The following is a 22,877-nucleotide window of genomic DNA, read 5'->3' on the forward strand; positions in this document are numbered from 1 at the left end:
CCTGACGTTCATGCCGTTGCTTTTCAATGTAGGGTTCAGGGACACCACTGGCTCTGTGATTAAAATGTTGGGTTTTTTAAATCATTTATTTCATTCATTTTATGATATTGGTGGAAATCACAACGCACCATAGACAGATATACGATTTAGTCTGTAGTCGAGTTTCTATTTGTAGACATAAAAATATATGTAGAAATATTCGTCTCTATTTCGAATTCCATGCTAGTAAAGAGTTACACTGCAGTTCTTGCTGTGTGTGGTTTAAATTGGATTGCTATATATAAACTATTAAACCAGTCCAACACAAAGTCAGCCTGTAAATAATATCAAACTGGATCAAATGTATTCTGACGTGCTTTTTAAATACGGTGTCACTGAACCCTACATTGAAGGAGGACGATGAACCCTGGATTAAAGAAGGTTCACGGCATGGTTGGCCTTTTGCAGTCAGTCAAGCACCTCTTCCTGTCAGCAGTTTTTAGCCGTAGTTAATGAATGACAAACATATCAAAGGCTGAAAGTCAATGCATGTTTTTTCCCTTTGCTAAAAACAGGTTAAAGCCCCAACCCTGTACCTGGTGTACACTTTTTCAGACTGTCCACCAGAGGGCTGCCCTATTCTTATGTATTAAAGTCTGTCTAGCCAATTACCTGATACAGCATGAACGTTATTTATAGAGCTATCTCTCTCTCTCTGTCTGTCTCTGTCTCTCACTGCAGGATCTGTTGGATCACTCATGCACATCAGGCAGCGGTTCAGGACTACCGTTCCTGGTACAGAGAACAGTCGCCAGACAGATTACACTGAACGAGTGTGTGGGTGTGTATCTAATCCATCTCGTTTTGTGCATCTGTGTGTTTACCAATGACACACACGTCTGTTGTTTGGGCTCTTTAGAGATTCTGTCACTGCTTTTTTTTTTCCTTTTAAAATTTAGAGAAGGCTAAAGCATTTCATTTTTTTTCTCAGAGAATGAGAAAGACAGATGTGGGATGTGTGGGTACTGATTAGATGAATGTGTTTAATCCGGCGTGTCACTTCCATCCCCAGAGGCAGAAAATATCAAAGTCCTGTTGTTAATCTGTAAGAGACAGTGTTTTTCTCTGTCTTCCTCTTGAGGCTACATGCCTTTTAAGTCCTTTAACGTGGTCGGATTAAGTAAAGAAGGATTGAGCGGTTTATAGCTTCTAACTTTTAAATCATTGGGAAAGTTACATTTTAAAAATCTTTAAACAAATTGTTTTATAAAATAATACTATATTTTTGTATTTAGGTGTTTTATGTACAACAGGATTTTTGTGGAAAGCTTTAGAGTTATGGGAGGTTAAGTTAAGGTTCAAAACAAATGAGGGATCAATGTCAGGAGTTTCCGGTGGCATTTCTGAGCCATTTGGGGATGTGGTAGCTTAGTGCTGAAGGTGGTGGACTACCGATTGGAAGGTTGCGAGATCAAATCCCAGGTCCACCAATCTGCCACTGCTAAACAAGGCACTTAACCTTCAATTGCTAGGTTGTATAAAATGATATAAAAAAAAAGTAAGTCACTCTGGGCCATTCTGTGAAGTCTGGGTTTGAGCCACTTGACTAGCTGGAAGAAAAGGTACCTTCTCTCAGGAGCTAAACATTTTGAACTGTGTCTGTGAACAAAAGTCAGACCCCCGGTGGTTTGTCCAGTGGAATTGTGGCTAAAGTTTTCCCGATTTCCTATAAAATGTTTCCTGTGGAGGAAGTGCACATATTATAACACATCCCTTCTGGCAACAGTGCTTCCAGCTATTAGATTAAAATGTGTGCTTTGTGTGTGTGCTCACTCAGGGAAAGGGCGCTATGGAGAGGTGTGGAGAGGTCAGTGGCAGGGTGAGAACGTAGCTGTGAAAATATTCTCCTCCCGAGACGAGAAGTCCTGGTTCCGTGAGACTGAGATCTACAACACGGTTCTGCTGAGGCATGAGAACATTCTGGGTATGTTCTGTTCAGATGTTTGTATTAGGTTGTATTAAATACAGACTATTAACATGTGATGTAAGATTAATACAAGGTTTTATTTCTTTTCGTCTTCTTACAGGCTTTATTGCATCCGACATGACGTCTCGTAACTCTAGCACTCAGCTGTGGCTGATCACACATTATCACGAGATGGGTTCCCTGTATGATTATCTGCAGCTCAGCACGCTGGATGCCCCGGCCTGCCTGAGGATGGCGCTGTCCATCGCCAGCGGCCTGGCGCACCTGCACGTAGAGATCTTCGGCACACAGGGAAAGCCAGCCATAGCTCACAGAGACCTGAAAAGCAAGAATATCTTGGTGAATAAGAACGGCCAGTGTTGCATCGCTGACCTCGGTAAGGACACGGATGTGGCTTGATAATTTCAAATTAATTTGCAGTTTTTCAGAAAAAAATAAGGAATTGGCTTGGGCATTGTCACTTTATAAGCAGTAAGTGCATTTATTATGGCCATGGTATATATACACTGCTCAAAATAAATGGAACACTTAAACAACACAAGTAACTCCAAGTCAATCACACTTCTGTGCAATTAAACTGCCCACTTAGGAAGAAACACTGAATGACAATCAATTTCACATGCTGTTGTGCAAATGGATAGACAACAGGTGGAAATTATAGGCAATAAGCAAGACACCCCAATAAAGGAGTGGTTCTGCAGGTGGTGACCACAGACCACTTCTCAGTTCCTATGCTTTCTGGCTGAAGTTTTGGTCACTTTTGAATGCTGGTGGTGCTTTCACTTTCACTCTAGTGGTAGCATGAGACAGAGTGTCTCCAGACTCTGTCACATCTGTCACATGTGATCAGTATGAAAGTGCTTTTTTTTATCTGTGAAGAGCACAGGGCGCCAGTCGTGAATTTTCCAATCTTGGTGTTCTCTAGCAAATGGCAAACTTCCTGCCCGGTGTTGGGCTGTAAGCACAACCCCCACCTGTGGACGTTGGACCCTCATACCACCCTCATGGAGTCTGTTTCTGACCGTTTGAGCAGACGCATTTGTGGCCTGCTGAAGGTCATTTTGCAGGGCTCTGGCAGTTCTCCTCCTGTTCCTCCTGAAGTAGTGGTCCTGCTGCAGGGGTGTTGACCCCCTATGGCCTCCTCCACGTCTCCTGATGTACTGGCCTGTGTCCTGGTAGTACCTCCATGCTCTGGACACTACGCTGACAGACACAGCAAACCTTCTTGCCACAGCTCGCATTGATGTGCCATCCTTGATGAGCTGTACTACCTGAGCCACTTGTGTGGGTTCTAGACTCCGTCTCGTCAGCCAGAAAGCATAGGAACTCTGAAAAGTGGTCTGTGGTCACCATTTGCAGAACCATTCCTTTATTGGGGTGTCTTGCTTATTGCATATAATTTCATTTGCACAACAGCATGTGAAATTGATTGTCAATCAGTGTTGCTTCCTAAGTTTGATTTCACAGAAGTGTGATTGACTTGGAGTTACATTGTGTTGTTTAAGTGTTCCCTTTATCTTTTTGAGCAGTGTATATAACTACCACTAATGCAAAGTTGTTATATGCTGCGATTAAAGAAAGAAAGTCTAATAGATTTTATTTGTGTTGTGGTTTTTAATGCCCAGTAAAAAAAATAATTTTTAAAGCATTTTAAAAAATGCAGTTTAAAGACCGAGCAAGAAGTAAAAATAAAAAATTCCAGTGCAAGGATGGAAAAGCATAAAGTCAGATATTTATATTTAATATGCAACTCTGATAAGCTTTGTAACTTCACTTTATGGCTTTCATTAGTCAAGTGTTTTTCCCCCTTCTCAATTCATTACTAACATTTTGCCATTCTGATAATAGCTAATAATAGCAACCAGTGCTGTGTTTCTCCAGAGAAGCCCAGAGCACTTTGTCCTTATTCAAAAAACTCCTACTATAATGTTGTGAGGCTTTTCCGGCTTACCAGAACATCAGGTGCCCATTAGGCTCAAAAAATTCAGCCCAGCTTCACACAGAGGCCTTAATGAAAAATCCATTAAAGAGTATACCATGCTGTGAATACTGGGAAACTTTGCTTTGCTGAGGTCAGAGACAGGATGGAAGGGTTCTGTGAGGGTTTTTTTCTTTTAAAAACTTGTTTGTTTTTTGTAAACACCTTCAAGCATGTGAAAGTAAAAAGACATTACGCATCGGGACAAGTTTATTTTTGCTATTGTCCTGGTTATACTTGTCGAAATGTCATTTTTTCTAAACATTACTTTTACACAAGTGGGTTGAGGCTTGTTTTGGCTGTCACACGAGTGGTAATGGGTTGTTTTGGGTGCCTCGTTTGATTGTTATAGTTGATATTGATTTTCCATTCCAATTTTTTTTTGCCATTTCTTACTGTATTGTCCATCCACAAGAGGGCAACATGTATTGGTTTACAGATGATTTTCCCTCCTCAAAGGATAAAGTTCTGAACACAGAATGATTGGGAAATCACAATTTTCGCCTTTACGTGGATCTTTAAATGTTGCTTTAATATGTATTTTTATCTTTTTTTCCCCTTAAGGCCTGGCTGTGATGCATTACCAGGACACTAATGAGCTGGATGTCGGGAATAACCCTAAAGTAGGCACCAAACGGTACATGGCACCCGAGGTGCTTGATGATTCCATACAAGTGGACTGCTTCGAGTCATACAAACGAGTGGACATCTGGGCTTTCGGCCTTGTGCTGTGGGAGATCGCCAGACGCACCATCAGCAACGGTCAGTGTTTTGTTTTGTTTTGATTTGACCTCTATCGATGCCCCCTGCCTGTCTTATCAAATGTCTTTTGCTTTTTGTCTTTAGCCTTTTCAATAAAAGACAAAGTGAACATTTCTCTGATCAACTTAAAGCAAAAAAAAAGACCCATAATTAACATATTAACTAGCATGCGCAAGTCTGACAAGATTTCTTATTGTATTTTTGTCTCATAATCATACATTTTCATTCTGTTTAATCTTAACACCAGCCAACTATTTAACATGAGCTGACCTGACATTATTTCTGTCAGTGAAACTAGCTACTACCAAACAACCAAAAACTGGTAGGATTTTTAATTTAGAATCATATATTTGCCCAAATATTCCATGTTCGTACTAGCTTGCTAGTTAATATGAGTAGACCTCTGGATTTCTGACAGGATTTCTATTTCATAATTAGAAATTATTTCAATCCTCAGTGTTAAAACTAGTCAGCATTTACATGAGGTAACTTCGCTCAACATCTAACAGGATTATGTAACCCATAATCAAAACTTTTAGTGTTAACATTAGCTTGCTAGTTAGGGAGCTAACCTGACAGGATTTGTAACTTCTGATGATTCTTCTTCATGATTAATGCTAGCTACCTACTTTATATAAGCTAGCCTGACAGGGTTTACTTCATAATCAAACATGTAACAGTTTCTGTCAGGAGTTTAAGTCAGTTCATTTGCTAGCTAACATAAATGTTTATCATCCTGTTGTTATGAAACCACACATTCTCAGAAAAGCTTGAATGTCTGCAGACAGACCTTTCTCTAATATAAAAGCAGTCTGGAATGCTGCTGGTGGTTTTGTTTTGTTTTGTTTTGTTTTTTTTGCACATTTTTTTGCAAGCTAGTCATTAGTGAATTATAGCTCTCCTGAGGGCACAAACTAGAACAGGTGGATGTTATTTTGCAAAAATCACAGGCTACAATTTACTCCTTTTACAGGCTCACAGAGGCAATTAAATTTTCTCTAGAAATGCAAATCCGTTCCCCAAATAACTTGTGGCTAAATGAATCTGTTCGATCCCCAAGCCATACTTTGTGTGAAGTAATAAATAAAAATGCAACATCCAAACTATTTGATCGAATGATTAGTGCAAAATGAGTTAAATGTGCAGCATACAAACAATTATATCCGCTAAGCGGGTTATTTAACCAAACTGTGTTTATGGAGGTCATGCCACGATTGGTATGCAAAGCACACTTAAGCAGGGGTTAGCAAAGTATTTCTAGGAATAAAAACTGATTGATTCAGGTATATTAATAAAACACTTCATTAAACACTGGTATTCTGTGCTTCTGTTAATATAAAATAAGATTTTTACTTGTGACCTCATTTCAAGCACAAATTGCTCAGCTGAAACAAGGCCTGCAGGAGTGTGGGGCTGTATGAATGTACTGTATCAGCATGACGTCCAGGCGCTATTAATGGCAGAGACTGAAAACATATTGTAGATCAGTCATGTGACAGTCATTCCATCACTAGTGTTTGAGTGCAGTACCCGAAATGGACCACAATTTCTCTCCCTTGCTCGGCTTTAGCCTGCTATTATTAAATCTATCAGCAGCCAGTCTTGACCCAGGGCATATTTCCATTGCATAATCCACCTGCATAAGAAATACTTTAGACAAAATAGCACAATTCAGCTTTGGAAATTACATGTTTATTTATTCGATCTGAATAACATGTGATCACTGGAAAGTAATTTATTCACTTATTTAATTTGACTATGCAGGTATTGTAGAAGACTACAAACCTCCCTTCCATGATGTAGTGCCTAGTGACCCCAGCTTCGAGGACATGAAAAAGGTGGTGTGTATAGACCAGCAAAGACCCAACATCCCTAACAGATGGTTCTCAGATTCTGTGAGTATATATTTAAATATTTAAGTTTTTTTTTTCTTTTCATTTTAATTTCCTTATTCAGTAAATAAAAGCAGGGGGGCACGGTGGCTTAGTGGTTAGCACGTTTTCCTCACACCTTCAGGGTTGGGGGTTTGATTCCCGCCTCCGCCTTGTGTGTGTGGAGCTTGCATGTTCTCCTCGTGCCTCGGGGGTTTCCTCCGGGTACTCCGGTTTCCTCCCCCAGTCGAAAGACATGCAAGGTTGATTGGCATCTCTGGAAAATTGTCTGTAGTGTGTGACTGAATGTGAGTGTGTGTGTGTCCAGGGTGTATCGTGCCTTGATGCCCGATGACGCCTGAGATAGGCACAGGCTCCCTGTGACCCGAGGTAGTTCGGATAAGCGGTAGAAAATGAACGAATGAATGAGTACATAAAAGCTGTATTGATATTCTGTAAGAGAAAACTCATTAAAAGTAAAAAAAAAATTGCAATATACTTGTTCGATTCACTTCCCTCTGTTTAAATTGAGAAGAAATATGCGATTCATCTATTAGCTTCTGAACAAACCTGACTCGAATTAACCTGCTAAACTCTAATTTAACTATAGATAAACATTTAGACAATATGAGCTGAAACATTTCACACTGTTTTCCATGCAGTTGCCGGATGAAAGCCTTATGGTTAAGAAATGTAAATTAATCATGAGATAAATCACTTGTTGATTCATTTGCTCCATTTTTTGATTACTTATATTTTCTCTGTTTTTCAGACTTTAACATCCATCGCCAAACTCATGAAAGAGTGCTGGTACCAGAACCCCTCGGCGAGGCTCACGGCTTTGCGCATTAAAAAGACTTTGACAAAAATCGATAACTCTTTGGACAAAATTAAAGCGGACATTTGAACTCTTTTCATATGGAAGATCCTCAAAGGCCTTTATAATGTCCAGTGTTTGACTCGTCCGGGGATCCAGGAAAAACAATCAAACAAACAAAAAAGGGACCGCGCGGGCACAGTGCTCTCTTAGAGGCACAATGTATTTATTTTAAAACATACATTTGGACATGTTTTGGCATCCAAAGATGGCACAGAGGGCATTTATTAAAGACTGCAGATATGTGACCTAGCTGTCACAGAGACTGTCACTGTAGCAAGACCTGGAAAGAAGAAAGTCGCTTTAGAGCTCCAGTTTACTTCTAATGCAGCTTTGATTTTTTAGAACTGTCTGGAAACGACGTCTTTCGTTCAGCAATATTGTCCGTGCTTCTTTTTGATTAATTGCACTGGCAGTCGCTGGCATTCCTTACTTGCACTGTTACGGAAGAATTTGGAGGCGAAAAGACGACAATTTGCCAAAAAAAAGGCTGAATTTTATATTCCACTAGCATCGTATCCTTATCCATTATCAACCACAGAGATAACGCAAGCAACTTTTAGTTTTATGTTACAGTCTTTTTTGTTGTTTTCTTGTGCACTGCCGTTTACAGTATAATGATAAAAAAAGAGCATCTCTGCCTTCATTCATGTCACTCGAGCTGTAATTTATTCAACTTTACGTTTTTGAACAGTACAATAGCCACTGTTATGCCTGAAATGTTTCATGTGTCACAGATTTTTTTTGTATTATTGAGCATTTAGATATTTCCCTTTTGTTTGTTTCATAAGCTTTAACAGTATAGATGCTAAATAAAGTAAATAAAAAAGATTCTTAACTCAAAAACATTAGGCAATGCCTGTAAACTGTTTATAAATGAATATGTGCACTGGCCACACAACTTGTTTAAAAAAATGTTGGGTTATTTTATTTCCAATTTAAATATAATTTTACTGTAGTAATTAAGACAATATATATTTCACCCTAAAATTATATTTATGATGTAATAATTAGCAGATTTCATCATAAAACCGATTACTTGAATGTTTTGCCTATTTCTTTTAAAAGAGACCGATCAAATCGCATAAATTGGTATTTAATACATTATAGATTAGTGTTGTTGGGTCATAAAATATAAGAACCAATCAGATTTTAATATGCAAATGTCACTTGTTATTACACTAGAATTCCACATTCATATAGTTTAGATCTCTTCAGCATGAAGATGCAGGTGCTTCTGCATCCTGATGTTTTCTAATGCCGTTATTGTAGATTTGCATTTTATTTTATGCAATTTATAATTTATTGTTAAAAAAAGGTCTTTGGTCGGTACTTTAAGAAGTAAATTTCACATCAAGACTTTAAGCAAGATTTTCATGCCTTCTGGATGAAAACATTTATAATACACACTCCACACCAATGATGCAAATGTCAAAATTTGAGATGAGTAAGCTGACGCTTTTTGACTTTGTTTGTTTGACTTTAGAAATTAGCTGACGTTTTTGACAAAACGCAGGTTTTTCATGTGAAAACATTTGCAGCCTAATATGCGAAGCATGGCGATCCTTTGCATGAATTTATCATCATAAAATATATGATTCTGTGAACTGAAAATATCTGTACAGAGAGAAAAATAAGAGGGTGAACAAGAGTCCATTTAATCAGAATTCCATCTGTTACATGTGACCTGTTGTTTGATGGGAACTGGTAAAGCCATTGCATAGAGGATTAAGTTAATTTTAATATGTACAGGCATATTATTAAATATTAAAATTGATTCACCAAAAACAAAGTACATTTTATTGTCCAGAGGCATATTTTAGGGTTGCGGCCGAACATACGGCTCCTGTGTTTGTTGTAAACCGATGTATCGATCATTATTCACACTGAAAGTTTTTGTTACTAAGCAAATATCCCGCCACTCTTGGACTTTTTTGGCAGCAGTTCATCAGCGTTTCTTTCCTCCTCGTTGGAGTTTTGACAAGTTTTTCAGAAGCACCTTCATACAAGTATCAAGGTTTATGTTAACTTAAGTGTAAATTTGTTCTTACTCAGGTTGTGTGTTTTCTCTGTAGGTATTGCAACAGCAAAACATGATCACCCATTTGTTTGGTGCAAAGGTATTGGAACAAATAGTCTTACAGTGAATAACATTTCATATTTGGTTGCAATAACTGCATCAAGGTAGCAACCCACTGACATCACCAAAGGGGCAGTGGTGGCTCAAGCGGTTAAGGCTCTGGGTCGTTGATATGGAGGATCAGAGTTTAAGCCCCAGCACTGCAAAGCTGCCACTATTGGGCCCTTGAGCAAGGCCCTTAACCCTCACTTGTCCGAGGTCGCTGTATCATGGCTGAATCTGCTGGTCCCAACATCCAAAGTTGGGATATGCGAAGAAAGAATTTCACTGTGCTGTAATTTATATGTGACAAAATAAAGGCTTCTATTCTAAACATCTGCATTTTTATTTTGTGAAGCTTTCCCACTAGTTCTTTTATTTATTACATATTTTGTGTTGTTTCTCCATTCAGTCTCTTCTTCAGGAGCTGAGATGCTGCTCAGTTGGATTAAGGTTTGGTGATTGCCTTGGAAAGTCCAAAACCTTCCACTTTCTCCTCCTGATGAACTGCTTTTCTGTGTTGGCAGCATGTTTTAAATCATTGTCCTGCTCTATGTTGAAGTTCCTTCCAATTTATTTGGATGTGTTTCACTGCAAGCTAGCGGACAGAATATTTCAGTAGATTTCTGAATTCATTCTGCTGCTACCATCGTGAGTTATATCATCAGTAGAGATTAGTGTGAATGTTCCAGAGGCTGCTATGCTATCCCAAAGCCATGACACAACCTCCACTGTGACATGACTGATGAACCCTTTTGTATGTTTTGGATCATGAGCAGATCCTTTCTTTCTCTACTTTTTGAGGTTCATCTTGGTTCCAGAACCTTTGTGACTCCTCTCTGTATTTTTTGTGATTCCCAATCTGGCTTTTTAATTCTTAAGGCTGATACGTGGTTGTTCAAATGCCCTGCCATCTGGAATTTCTCTGAATGCTGTTTTTTTTTCTTCACAGTTCTCTGTGTTCTTGTCATGAACTGTTGTTTTCTTTGGCTGACCTGTTTTGTGTCTGGTAGTGTTAGTGCACCAGTGTTCTCTTTCTTTTTCAGGACATTCCTAATTGTTGTATTGGCTATGCCAATGCTTGTACAATGCCTATGATTGATTTTCCATCTTCTAAGATGTTTGTCACATCTACATACAAATACCAGGAAATGGAAGCTGAAGTTCTTATTATCACGATTATCTCATATTCATCCTTTGAATCCCAAATGTCTTTAGTGTAGAGAAAATAAAGCCTTGGTATTGTTGCTCAGATTCTTTTGGAGGAGACTATATATTTAAAAACTATGATCAACATCAAAATGTTTTATCTTGAATGAAAAGAGCAAGTGTTTGCTAGTATAAAGAATCCGGTAGAAGATCTTCTCTTGTGATCAGGAAATATTTGAGTTGATAGTTCTTGTCCTCCTGTTGCTCTGGAAATGCATTACAGCGTAATGATCTACAAATGGGCTACAATTACCTGTAGCTTTATATATAACCTTTTGGTTTGAATAAAAAACTGAGTAGAGTAATGCAGAGGATGACAAATGCACTTGAATAAAGCAGAAGTGCTTGTAACAAAGCTGTAAATGCACTGTACATTTGGCTTAAGTGATTTTGGAGGCGGACTTTTTTTTATTAGTTTGAGTTACTGTTCATTTAAATGAAATAATCATTTCGAAAAATTTTGTATAAAAGACGGTGCTTTAATTTTTTTCAGTTCAGTGTTTCTTGTGGTGTTTTTAGGATGCTCAGAAAATGTTAAATTGTGTACACTATTCAAGCAGAAGTGGATGCAGTAAAGCCTTGTCCATAAGTTGTTTGGCTGCTGGTCTTTGACACACTCGCTCTACCCTTGGCCTGATTCTCGCCCAAATACATGTCACACGCACTGTGCCAAAGTTGGAGCACTGTTCACTCCAGCTGACCAGTGAACCTATTCTTTTCTCTGTCTGTCTGTCTGTCTGTCTGTCTGTCTGTCTGTCTGTCTGTCTATCTATCTATCTATCTATCTATCTATCTATCTATCTATCTATCTATCTATCTATCTATCTATCTATCTATCTGTCTGTCTGTCTGTCTGTCTGTCTGTCTGTCTGTCTGTCTGTCTGTTATATTTAGATGCCATAATCTTTCATCGATATGTATTTTACAGTGCTTTTAACAATAGATTCTGTCACAAATGAGCAAAAACTGAGGTGACACGAGGAAGAACCTTAGAGATCATTAATCTTGCACAACTGTATACTCTAAAGTCAAACATTACCAAGGTCTTGACAGGATGTTCAGGATGAGCATATTGTGAATAAGTGAAAATTTATTTTGTGAAAATTTAGATTATGATAAAAGCACAAACTCATTTTCCTCATCTGCAAAACATCTTGAGTTGTCTGTTTTACATATTAATAAAACTGCTAAATGTACATTTACAGCATCCGGCATGTGCCTTTATCCAGATCGAACATAAACATGGATTCCATCATGGGAACATAAATAAAGAAATAAAGCACCCAAGCAATTGTGCGACACAGTGTTAAACGTTTAATCAGCATTTTAGCAAAGACGTGGCTTTATGTTATGCAAACCTTGTACTTTATTTACTGCATAATAAATAAATAAATGCAGTGTAAACTCAGAATTCCTACTTGGAAAGTCTTGAACCTTAAAACAGATATTTATAATTTTATTTATATTTATAATATTTATACATTTAAAATAAATAAATAAATAAATAAATAAATAAAGCTCTTATATTAAATCTTAAAGCCTTATATTTCTTATCTAGAAAATCCAGACGACATGGAAACTGTTGGTTCTCACTAATAATCTAGAATAACATGATGTATAATGATGCATAATGATGTAAGACATTGGTTTTTGAGGACTTGCATGTGCGTAATTTGATTAAATCCTTCATTTATCCTGCCTTAACGTTTTAGTCCTTTTGTATATTATTGTACATATTGTTTATGGTCTTCTTTGAGATCTTAACCATGCCCAGCACTTCGGTCATCTTTAGGTTTGTAGATTTCTTGTTATAAATGTTAGACATGATTTCACTTTGTCAAGGCGCTTTGTTGTTGTTGCACTTCCACTAACTCCGTGCATATAAAGCCGGTCCAGGTGCGAGTGCGCGTGCGAGTGCAGTCGGTAGGCTCGCGCTTTAATCGGTTTATATTCCGGTGTGGGCCGGAGGCGGAGCGGATTTTTCCTCCCCCCGGTCTTTTACTGCGCTTTTATGCGAGTGCTCTGTTTTCTCCACAGCGCACGAGAGGCGCGTTACCGGGAGCCGCGGCGTGAAAAAGTCACGTATGAAAAAAGTCGCGCGATGCGAGTGTCCCGGGGAAAAGCAGCCCCTTGCACGCGTGTGTGAAGAGGAAACGCAGATGTAGCGCATGGATTGTTTGGGTCTCAGGTGCGCGACGCTGCTGCTGGCGGTGACGCTCACGCCGCTGGTCACAGGTAAGCAGAGTCGCTCCGGTCATCACGTTCACACCGACTGCATTCAACACAGAACTTTAGCGAGTTCTCTGGCTTCCTTTTATGCCTCAGTTGAACCGGTTGACCTCAAAACTTCCTAGCTTTATATATACATAACAGTTTAATTATAAGCCTACAAGAGGACTCTGAACCCGTACAGGTAGAAACGCACGCTCTATAACGCAGGTCTCACACACACACACACACACACACACACACACACACACACACACACACACACACACACACACACACACACACACACACACACACACACAAACAAACACACACACACACACACGTTCTGTGTGCATGTGGAATTTGTACTGAATTCTATTTTACAACGCGGTGCGTTTCCCTGCTCTGATACTCCTGACTCTGCTCATCACTCAGTAACAGCCCTTTAAAGGGGTTAAATGGGGTGTTAAAGCAGGACAAACACATTCACAACTAGTTTTATTGGATTCGTTTTGTAATCAGACTTTTTGCTTTTGCAATACAAACATCACTTATTATATCTGACCAGCGCTGAAGGCAGCAGACAATTTTTACATGAATGCACCGGTCAGTTGTGACACAAACAAACTAACAAGTAAGCTCTAGAGTCTAAAAAAATGTGTATGTTGTATTTTTCAGTTTGCATTTAGCTGCAAGATCATTACTTTGGAATTCTGGAAGAGAAGAATAATACCCAACTGTCCTCCTATGAGGCTCTTATATGAGGTCCTTATTTATTCCTTTATTTTATACATACGTTCTCTTCTATTGGCTATTTTTATGTCAAGGGCAGTCATAGAAAGCATTTCACTACATGTCCTACTGTGTATGATTGTGTGTGTGACGAATAGAATTTGAATTTAGATAAATACAAGAGACTTAGGGGAAATGCAGTGATCTTACAGACAGACAGACAGACAGACAGACAGACAGACAGACAGACAGACAGACTAACAGACAGACAGACTAACAGACAGGCAGACAGACAAATAGACTAACAGACAGACAAATAGACTAACAGACAGACAAATAGACTAACAGAGAGACAAATAGACTAACAGACAGACAGACAGACAGACAGACAGACAAATAGACTAACAGACAGACAGACTAACAGACAGACAAATAGACTAACAAATAGACAAATAGACTAACAGACAGACAGACTAACAGACAGACAGACTAACAGACAGACAGACTAACAGACAGGCAGACAGACAAATAGACTACCAGACAGACAAATAGACTAACAGACAGACAAATAGACTAACAGAGAGACAAATAGACTAACAGAAAGACAAATAGACTAACAGACAGACTGACAGACAGACAGACAAATAGACTAACAGACAGACAGACTAACAGACAGACAAATAGACTAACAGATAGACAAATAGACTAACAGACAGACTGACAGACAGACAGACAGACTAACAGACAGACAGACTAACAGACAGACAGACTAACAGACAGACAGACAGACTAACAGACAGAGAGACAAATAGACAGACAGACTAACGGACAGACTATCAGACAGACAGACTAACAGACAAGACAGTTAGATAGAGATTAGCAAGTTTGTTGTATTATTTTGCAGCCACTCTTTAATACTACAAATAAGCTGTAAATACACACATGCTACTTCCGAACGCTTCTGATGCCTGACACTGAGTAAAGTGTGTGTATTGAGGCTAAACTTTACCACAGTCCGTTATTAATCTGGCTTTTATGGGATTTGTAATGAAGTTTATATTTGCATGATCCTTCACTTTATTTTAGAGTCGTGATGGTGATATTTGTTTTTTAGTGTTGAAGCATGATTCAGTCTCAGTGTTGACTGAAATGATTTCTGATCAATTTCCTCTATTATTCCTTGGTCATTTCCTATTTGTTTTCATCTTGGAAATACTTTTCTTAATGAATTGCTCTGCTGAATCTTCAGTAGATTTAGAATGTGCTGTTGGTAAATTTAGTGGATGTTGTTGGTCCATGTTTTGGAGAAAAATGCCTCCTTATGGTCAAAAACTGTATTGTCTTTGGCATTTATTGTCTCTTTATTCTTAAGGGTTCCTTCTGCTGATCTTTTGTTTACTGTTATGTTTTGAATAATTTTCTGACAGAACAATGACGTCTTCGATGACGTCTCCTGGTTCTTATAATCATAAGGGCTCTTATATGAGGTCCTTATTTTTAATTCCTTTATTTTATATGTACGTTCTCTACTATTGGCTATTTTTATGTCAGGGACAGTCGTAGAAAGCATTTCACTACATGTCGTACTGTGTATGATTGTGTGTGATGAATACAATTTGAATTTGGATAAATACAAAAAGGCTTAGGGGAAATTCAGTGATCTTACAGACAGACAGACTAACAGACAGACAGACTAACAGACAGACAGACTAACAGACAGACTAACAGACAGACAGACTAACAGACAGACAGACTAACAGACAGACAGACTAACAGACAGACTAACAGACAGACAGACTAACAGACAGACAGACTAACAGACAGACAGACTAACAGACAGACAGACTAACAGACAGACTAACAGACAGACAGACTAACAGACAGACAGACTAACAGACAGACAGACTAACAGACAGACTAACAGACAGACTAACAGACAAACAGACTAACAGACAGACTAACAGACAGACTAACAGACAGACTAACAGACAGACTAACAGACAAACAGACTAACAGACAGACTAACAGACAGACTAACAGACAAACAGACAGACTAATAGACAGACAGACAGGCTAACAGACAGACAGACTAACAGACAGAGAGACAAATAGACAGACAGTGTCCTGGTTCTTATAATCATCTGTTTATCACCCCATACCCTGTGCTCCCCTTCCCCGGGTATATACCAGACCACTAGGGGTAAATAAAGCTTCACTTTACAAAAGCCACTTACAATGAAGCAGCACCATTATAAACCCAACTATTTGCCATTTCTAAATATAGATCACTCTATAATCTATAAGTCTATAGCAGCTTTAAAGCTACATTAAGGGATTTTTGTACTTCTTTCTGCATTTTTCAGCATACAATTAATTAACATGTTTTTAAAAAAAATTGCTTCAATAGTCTTCTTTTCATAAGTGCTCTTTACGGTCTTTATATAGTGTTCACAAAAAAAATGTAATCATTTATTAGCATTTATGAACTTTATATAGTTCAGCACAGACCCGACATTTGCACTGTTTTTTTTTTTTTTTAAAAAATGAAGGTTGACTCACTCATCTTAATGAAGGCCTTAATCTCAAGACGATGGGCTTGGAAATGAAAATGGACAGTTAAATGGACATGCGTAATGTTTTTGAGGCCTGTTTTAATTTGCTGAGTGAACGAGGATCTTGTGCTCTTTTTTAAATGCTTATGTCAAGAACATTAGATCATGACTGCAGTCGTCCCTGCAACTTTTGTTTCTCAAGCTGAACTCAGACTTACCAAAGGTTATTACAAGAAGTATTGCTGCAACTGGCAGTTCCCAGAAATATTGCCAGGAGCATTTTATTGTGCTTGAGTGGCCTTATGTGGCCCTGGTGTATTTTTGTATGTACTGTTAAAACAGTAACCTTGAGATACTACTTTTTTTTTTTTTAACTTATTTCTATATGATTCTTTTTCAGTGTATAGACACATTTATCTAACATGAGATAAAGTACAACAGTGACATGGTGATGCACTTGCTCATATTGCAGCCTCACGGCTCCTGGGTCGTCCGTTCGATCCTAAGCTTGGGTTACTGTCTGTGTTAGAGTTTCTGTAACCTTTCTCTCTGAGTTCTCTGGGTCCTTCTTGTCTTCCTTGGCTATGCTAAACTGCTTTAAGGTGTGAATAAGTGTGTGCATGGTGCAATGTGATGGACAGGCATCCCATCATACTCTAGATCCACTGTGACACCAACAGGACAGAGTTACTGAATGAACAAAACATTTTACTGAAACCTTTATGCAAAGCTACTGAGATCGTGTACAGGATACATTTGACAAGACTTGCTCTATGGTCCATCAGGGGCATTGCTGGGATTTAACCCTTTATACCAGTGCACTGGTGTTCCATTTCACAAGCAGAATGGAAACCAACTTATCAGACATTTTCAATCAGCAGATGTTTTCCATCTGTTGGCATAACATTTTACTGGGTGAGGAAATCACTTTCAAATTTTTGATGCATTTGAACAAGCACTTAGGGCATCTCAGAGAGCAGAAAAAATTAACTTCTCTATGAAAATTCTGCCCGGGGGGGCACGGTGGCTTAGTGGTTAGCACGTTCGCCTCACACCTTCTGGGTCGGGGTTCGATTCCCGCCTCCGCCTTGTGTGTGGAGTTTGCATGTTCTCCCCGTGCCTTGGAGGTTTCCTCCGGGTACTCCGGTTTCCTCCCCCGGTCCAAAGACATGCATGGTAGGTTGATTGGCATCTCTGGAAAATTGTCCGTAGTGTGTGAGTGTGTGTGAGTGAATGAGAGTGTGTGCCCTGTGATGGGTTGGCACTCCGTCCAGGGTGTATCCTGCCTTGATGCCCGATGACGCCTGAGATAGGCACAGGCTCCCCGTGACCCGAGAATAGTTCGGATAAGCGGTAGAAAATGAGTGAGTGAGAGAGTGAAAATTCTGCACCCTAGTAAGCTAGGTAAACGGTACGAAAAGCACCTATGAAAAAAGCCCTGAGTGTTTTACTTTCATACAAATCAACTCCACTGTAGAAGAAACCTTTCTTTTGTCACATCTAACGTATAGCATAGTGAAATTCTTTCTTCACACATACCAACTTTGGAGGTCGGGGCCAGAGCACAGGGTCTTTCATATAAGCTTTATTTTATCACATATACATTACAGCACAATGAATTATTACAATTATAGCACAGGACCAGCCATGATACAGCACCCCTGGGGCAGAGAAGGTTAAGAGCCTCTCATGATATCCCAACAGGGGCAGTGCTGGGATTTGAACCACAAATCCTTCAATCAACAACACAGTGTCTTTACCACTTGAGCCACCATTGTAATACGACACAACAAAACAGGCAGAAATTACATTTTTTGGTATCTGGGAAAAAGAGTTTGATACTGATAACTTGCTGATCAGTAGCCTCGTATTTTATTTTTTACATTATAATATAATATATAAGTAATACGTATATAAAACTTCTAAGCTTCTAAAGAAAAATAAAGTGACTGTTCCTGCTCACGGCTGAAACACTGTGCATGACACTGCTTGTGCACAGTTAGTTAATTGTTTATCTAGTGTGTGACTAATGTGTTCAGTATGCCTAGCACTAGCATAATGTGTCTAAAAATCCACTGACTTGTTGCTTTATGAAACTTGTTTGTCCTTGTGAGGCAACAGATTCTACTTAGTTGGCATGGAGACCTTTTGAAGACCTTTTGGAGAGATGATTTTTTTTGTTCAGAATTTGAAGGATTTTGATTTTGGCCTGTTTTAACATGGTATCTTTAGGGGATTTTTTTTTATACTGCTGATGCTTTACCAGCTTTTCTTAATAGCGTATTCTATGAGGCACATTAATTCATTAAATGAACTAAGTCGATTAAAGGTCAGCTATGACAAATGAGCTGTAATATAACTACATTAATATAGAAAAATTGACTTGGAAGGAATTGTTATAAAGAAGCATATGTGCTTATTGGGTAAAGACTTTGGATGCTATTATGATATTTCTTGGAATTCTGAAAATGGCCGTTTTCATCAGAATGGAAATGTTAGGTCATAGAATAAAGGTGATCAGTGATCAGCCAGAAGAACTTCGTATTGATCGGTTGTGACTCTTAATCCTAGTACACGAGTAAGTCCAATGGATTACGAGAGGGTTTTGTATGAACGTTCCACTTTATGAATGTTCTGTATCCCCATCTTTGAACCTCACATCTGACGTTGTGATGCAGTGTGTTGTCATTCCTGTGACAAAACACATGGAAATTCACTTTGTAGTTAAAAAAAGTGTAATCTTAGTTGGAGAATGTCTATTGTTCGGAAGTTATCTATGTACTTGAGCTATTATGTACTGTTTCGTCTCGTTTCCTGTGTTGCTGTGCCTTCACACTGTCACTATGAGAGTTTTAAATGCTTCATTCTTGCTAGGCAAAGTTATTCATGTCAGTCATCACCCATGTGCAATGGAGCATCTTTCAGGTTCTTAAAGGTTATAATCTCTCAGTGATACAGTGACTTATTTCAAAGCAATGTATCAGTCACTGGGCTGAAAAATGTTCGCAGACTCACTTTTTTATTAGTTAGGAGATATTTATGAGTAAACAAGATAAACAAGATCACATGTTTGCTGATAGGCTATGGAGGAAACGTATGTAGTTGTTCATCTATGTCAGCCATATTGCCTCTTTTTTTTGATGGTTATAGCCTGTTGGTAAATGCTATCTCTCTTCTGTCATGGATGATTTCCTTTTTCCTGGATTGTTCTTTGAAAGCAGTAGAAACATATGTTTTAGCAAGACAGGTGCAAGTGATTAGCGAAGTGTTAGCCTAAGCAGCCTTACCCAGATTTACTTGCAGTCTAAAGTCCCGGATCCTGTTGCATAACATGAAAAAACACAACTCAGTCACCTATTCACAAGATGGCAAACAGCCATAGAACTTAAGCAGATTATACCCATCTTTATTTTTCTATAGCTAGCTATTATTTGTGGAGCATAAATTGGACAATGGAAGGAATGGATCTATTATTATTATTATTATTATTATTATTATTATTATTATTATTATTATTATTATTTAAACTTGCACAGCTTAGCATACCAACCTCTAAGTAATACAGGATATGCAGTTTTCTGACTGGTGGAGGCAACAGGTAATTCTAGGGTATCTTGCACCTGGAGCCCTAAACATTATTGGTGGTGCACCCAAAAGACTGTGATTCCTGTGGAGCTATACAATAATCCCTCACCACTTCGCGGTTCAAGTTTCGCGGCCTCAGTGCATCGCTGATTTTTCAAAAATATTAATCAAAAAATAAAAATAACAACAGTTTCCTAGGACACCAGACAAAGAGAGAAACTCTCTCAGAGGCTTGAGATCTGAGCTGATTGGCTGCGCATCATCACATCCTCTCCCAGCTTCTTCCCTTGTTGTATCTCGCCACTCTCGTTCACGCTGTCAACTGTGTCTCGCGTATTGTGTTCGAAATTAACTTTTCGTTAAGCCCTTACAATGCCTCCTAAGCACCGTGCCCCTGTGAAAGATTCCTCTAGTGAGCCCAGGAGGAAGAGGAAGATGATGACCATCAATGAAAAGGTCAAACTTAGGGCCAATCCTACTTTGCGGATTTTCACCTATCGTGAGGGGTTCTGGTCCCTATTAATCGCGATAAACGAGGGATCACTGTACCGGTTTTTAAGGACTGTTATCTCTTGGGATATGAAGTAGGAAGCCAGAAGGAATTATTGTAGGTCCAGCAGAGAATGTACTTCCTGTGATGGATGAAGTACCTGTACAACCTGAGCAGACTGCAGACTGTTATTGGGATGGTTAAAAAGGTCATGGGAAGAAATCCTCTCCCCTTTGAGTGCCTGTTCTCCTTCAAAGCCAGCGTGGAAAAAAAAAAATCACTGTGCAATCATCACACTACGTATTTCATTTATATTCCTGAATGTGCTTTAAGATAAATGTGTGGTAGACACTGGAATAGAATACCTGCAAATAAAATCACACCAATGTAAATCCTTTACAAATCTGATGACAGTCACTGCCAGAATTGCGTTTATTTTCCTCTGCAATAGGTTTCTCTGTTCAATAATACTTCCAGGTAACACACGTATAAGTGTGATGGTCGTATACAGTGGAGATAAGAAAATTAGAGAACAATTTATGAACATTATTTCAGGAATAATGTAACCTTAATTTTTCAACATTTGTGGGAATTTTTGTCGTGTCTATACCATGCTAATAGAACAGTGATTTACAAAATAACCGACCTTTAAAAAAAAGTATTTTTGTAGAAAACAGGATGATCATAATCAGAGAACAGCAATGACTGCAAAACAGAACTAAACTAAACTAACTATATCTTATGAAGGTTACACTAGTCAACAATTAGTAGGAAGTGTACCGCTCCTTACTTTGAATGACCAGCAAACTAGTCTCTCACACTGCTCTGGAGTGATTTTGGTCCACTCTTCTTCCAGTTACTTCCACAGTTCAGTGACTATACAGTAGTTAGTGGGTTTCTTGGCAATAAGGTTTTCTTTTGGTTTAAGATCAGGTGACTGGGCTGGTCATTTCATTATTTCAATGTTTTGAAAGTGACGTGACATACGGCTAAGTACGGTGACCCATACTCAGAATTTGTTCTCTGTGTTTAACCCATCCAAAGTGCACACACACACAGCAGTGAACTCACAACCTTAGGATTACGAGTCAGACTCTCTAACCATTAGGCCACGACTTGCTTTCAGCTTCAATTAACTGTTTTTTTTTCCGTTTTGCTGTGCGACAAGGGGCAATGTTGTGCATGATTGGGTGATGAACGCAGGGAAGGAACCGCATGTTGTGGAAGAAGGGTCTAATAAACATTTGCGTTCACTCTGCCATGTAACTGTATAAGAGGCCCAATTCCTGCTAACAAAAATAAACTATTTCTCTATATTTGTAACTTTTTGTTTGAAAATTCGTTCCTTAGTAAGCTTAGTAAACAGAAGTACCTGTGAAAAATTCAAGCTTCTTGAAGCCCTGAGTGTTTTACTTTCATACAAACCATTAAACTCCACCGTAGAAGAAACCTTTATTTTGTCACATCTAACATATAGCATAGTGAAATTCTTTCTTCACATGTACCAACTTTGGAGGTCGGGGTCAGAGCACAGGGTCAGCCACCTTTCACTGACTTCTTTACACACACTGGGTTCAGTCTTTTCCCAGTTTTACGAGGAACACGATGTTTCCCATCGGACCCAAATAAATTGAACTTGCTTTCATCACCAAAGTGAACTTTGGACCAGTTCTCTTCTGTCCACACAACATGCTCCTCAGCAAAGGTTAGTCTAGCCTTGTGATTCGTTCTGCTAATGACTGGTTTGGTCACTGCAGAGTAGGTTTTTTTACCTATTCTTTTAAACGTAAAGACACTATATGATGAGACGGATCCTTACTGGCGAGAAATCCTATCTGCATTGTTGAACCAATTGTCCATTGAGATTCTCCGCAATATACTGTCTTCTCTTGCCTTTGCCTTTTGTGGATGACCAGTCTTCTTGTGGGAGTTGAATGAGTTTGTGACGTTGTAAAGATGCCGGTGTAGAAGTCACAGATTTGGAACGACCAACTTCTCTTGCTATGGCTGAAACGGTCTACATTTGGCTTTCTTCTGGACAACCTGCTGCCGCAGGGTCATTTTAGAACGGCTCACATATTGTAAAGTCAATGAAAACTGGAAAGCTAGGCTGCCAGTTGTATGGTTGAATGATCTGAACAAAAAAGAGCAAAAAAAGCAGGTTTTTTTTTTTGCTCTTTTTTGTTCAGATCATTTTAAAATTGTAGATTGTCCTCTAATTTGGATCATCACTGAGACTGTAGAGTACATACAGTATTCAGTTACATTTAGCAAATGTGTGTTATATTGTCCTTATCAGGGTTATGATCTTTATAATGTTTATAAGTACTGAAATTTATGGCATCTGGCAGGTGCTCTTATCCAGGGCAACTTACGTTTATCTCATTTATTCATCTGTAAGTAAGGGTAAGAGACTTGCTCATGGGACCAGGAGCTGCAGCTTGGTGGTCCTGGGGTTCAAGCTCAGAACCTTTCAATCAGTATTCCAACACCATAACCCCTCAGCTACCACATCCACTAGGCCT

General features: G+C 38.8%; 2 protein-coding genes and 1 long non-coding RNA gene across 5 annotated transcripts in view; 2 read left to right on the forward strand and 1 right to left on the reverse strand.

Annotated features, from left to right (window-relative positions):
- Window positions 1-8,498, forward strand: part of LOC113660865 (activin receptor type-1) — a 54,561-nt gene extending 46,063 nt beyond the window's left edge. For all 3 annotated transcript variants that reach the window (XM_047814625.1, XM_047814626.1, XM_047814627.1), the window contains exons 7-12: window positions 721-820; window positions 1,817-1,963; window positions 2,067-2,342; window positions 4,509-4,706; window positions 6,471-6,601; window positions 7,350-8,498. In XM_047814625.1, coding sequence (XP_047670581.1) covers window positions 721-820; window positions 1,817-1,963; window positions 2,067-2,342; window positions 4,509-4,706; window positions 6,471-6,601; window positions 7,350-7,484 — 987 coding nt within the window. In that variant the 3' untranslated portion in view covers window positions 7,485-8,498. The remainder of the gene's footprint in view (window positions 1-720; window positions 821-1,816; window positions 1,964-2,066; window positions 2,343-4,508; window positions 4,707-6,470; window positions 6,602-7,349) is intronic.
- LOC125141389 lies at window positions 2,025-21,324 on the reverse strand. The gene is made up of 2 exons (XR_007140756.1): window positions 21,143-21,324; window positions 2,025-2,284 (listed from the first exon to the last, which is right to left on the reverse strand). It is a non-coding gene; the product is annotated as an uncharacterized LOC125141389 (long non-coding RNA).
- LOC113660845 (activin receptor type-1C) overlaps window positions 12,783-22,877 on the forward strand; it is a 39,637-nt gene continuing 29,542 nt past the window's right edge. Inside the window, exon 1 of the mRNA XM_027174653.2 lies at window positions 12,783-13,017. Within this exon, the coding sequence (XP_027030454.1) occupies window positions 12,951-13,017 (67 nt within the window). The 5' untranslated portion in view covers window positions 12,783-12,950. The remainder of the gene's footprint in view (window positions 13,018-22,877) is intronic.

The sequence above is a fragment of the Tachysurus fulvidraco genome, chromosome 6 (assembly GCF_022655615.1).
Source record: "Tachysurus fulvidraco isolate hzauxx_2018 chromosome 6, HZAU_PFXX_2.0, whole genome shotgun sequence".
Taxonomy (NCBI): Eukaryota; Metazoa; Chordata; class Actinopteri; order Siluriformes; family Bagridae; genus Tachysurus; species Tachysurus fulvidraco.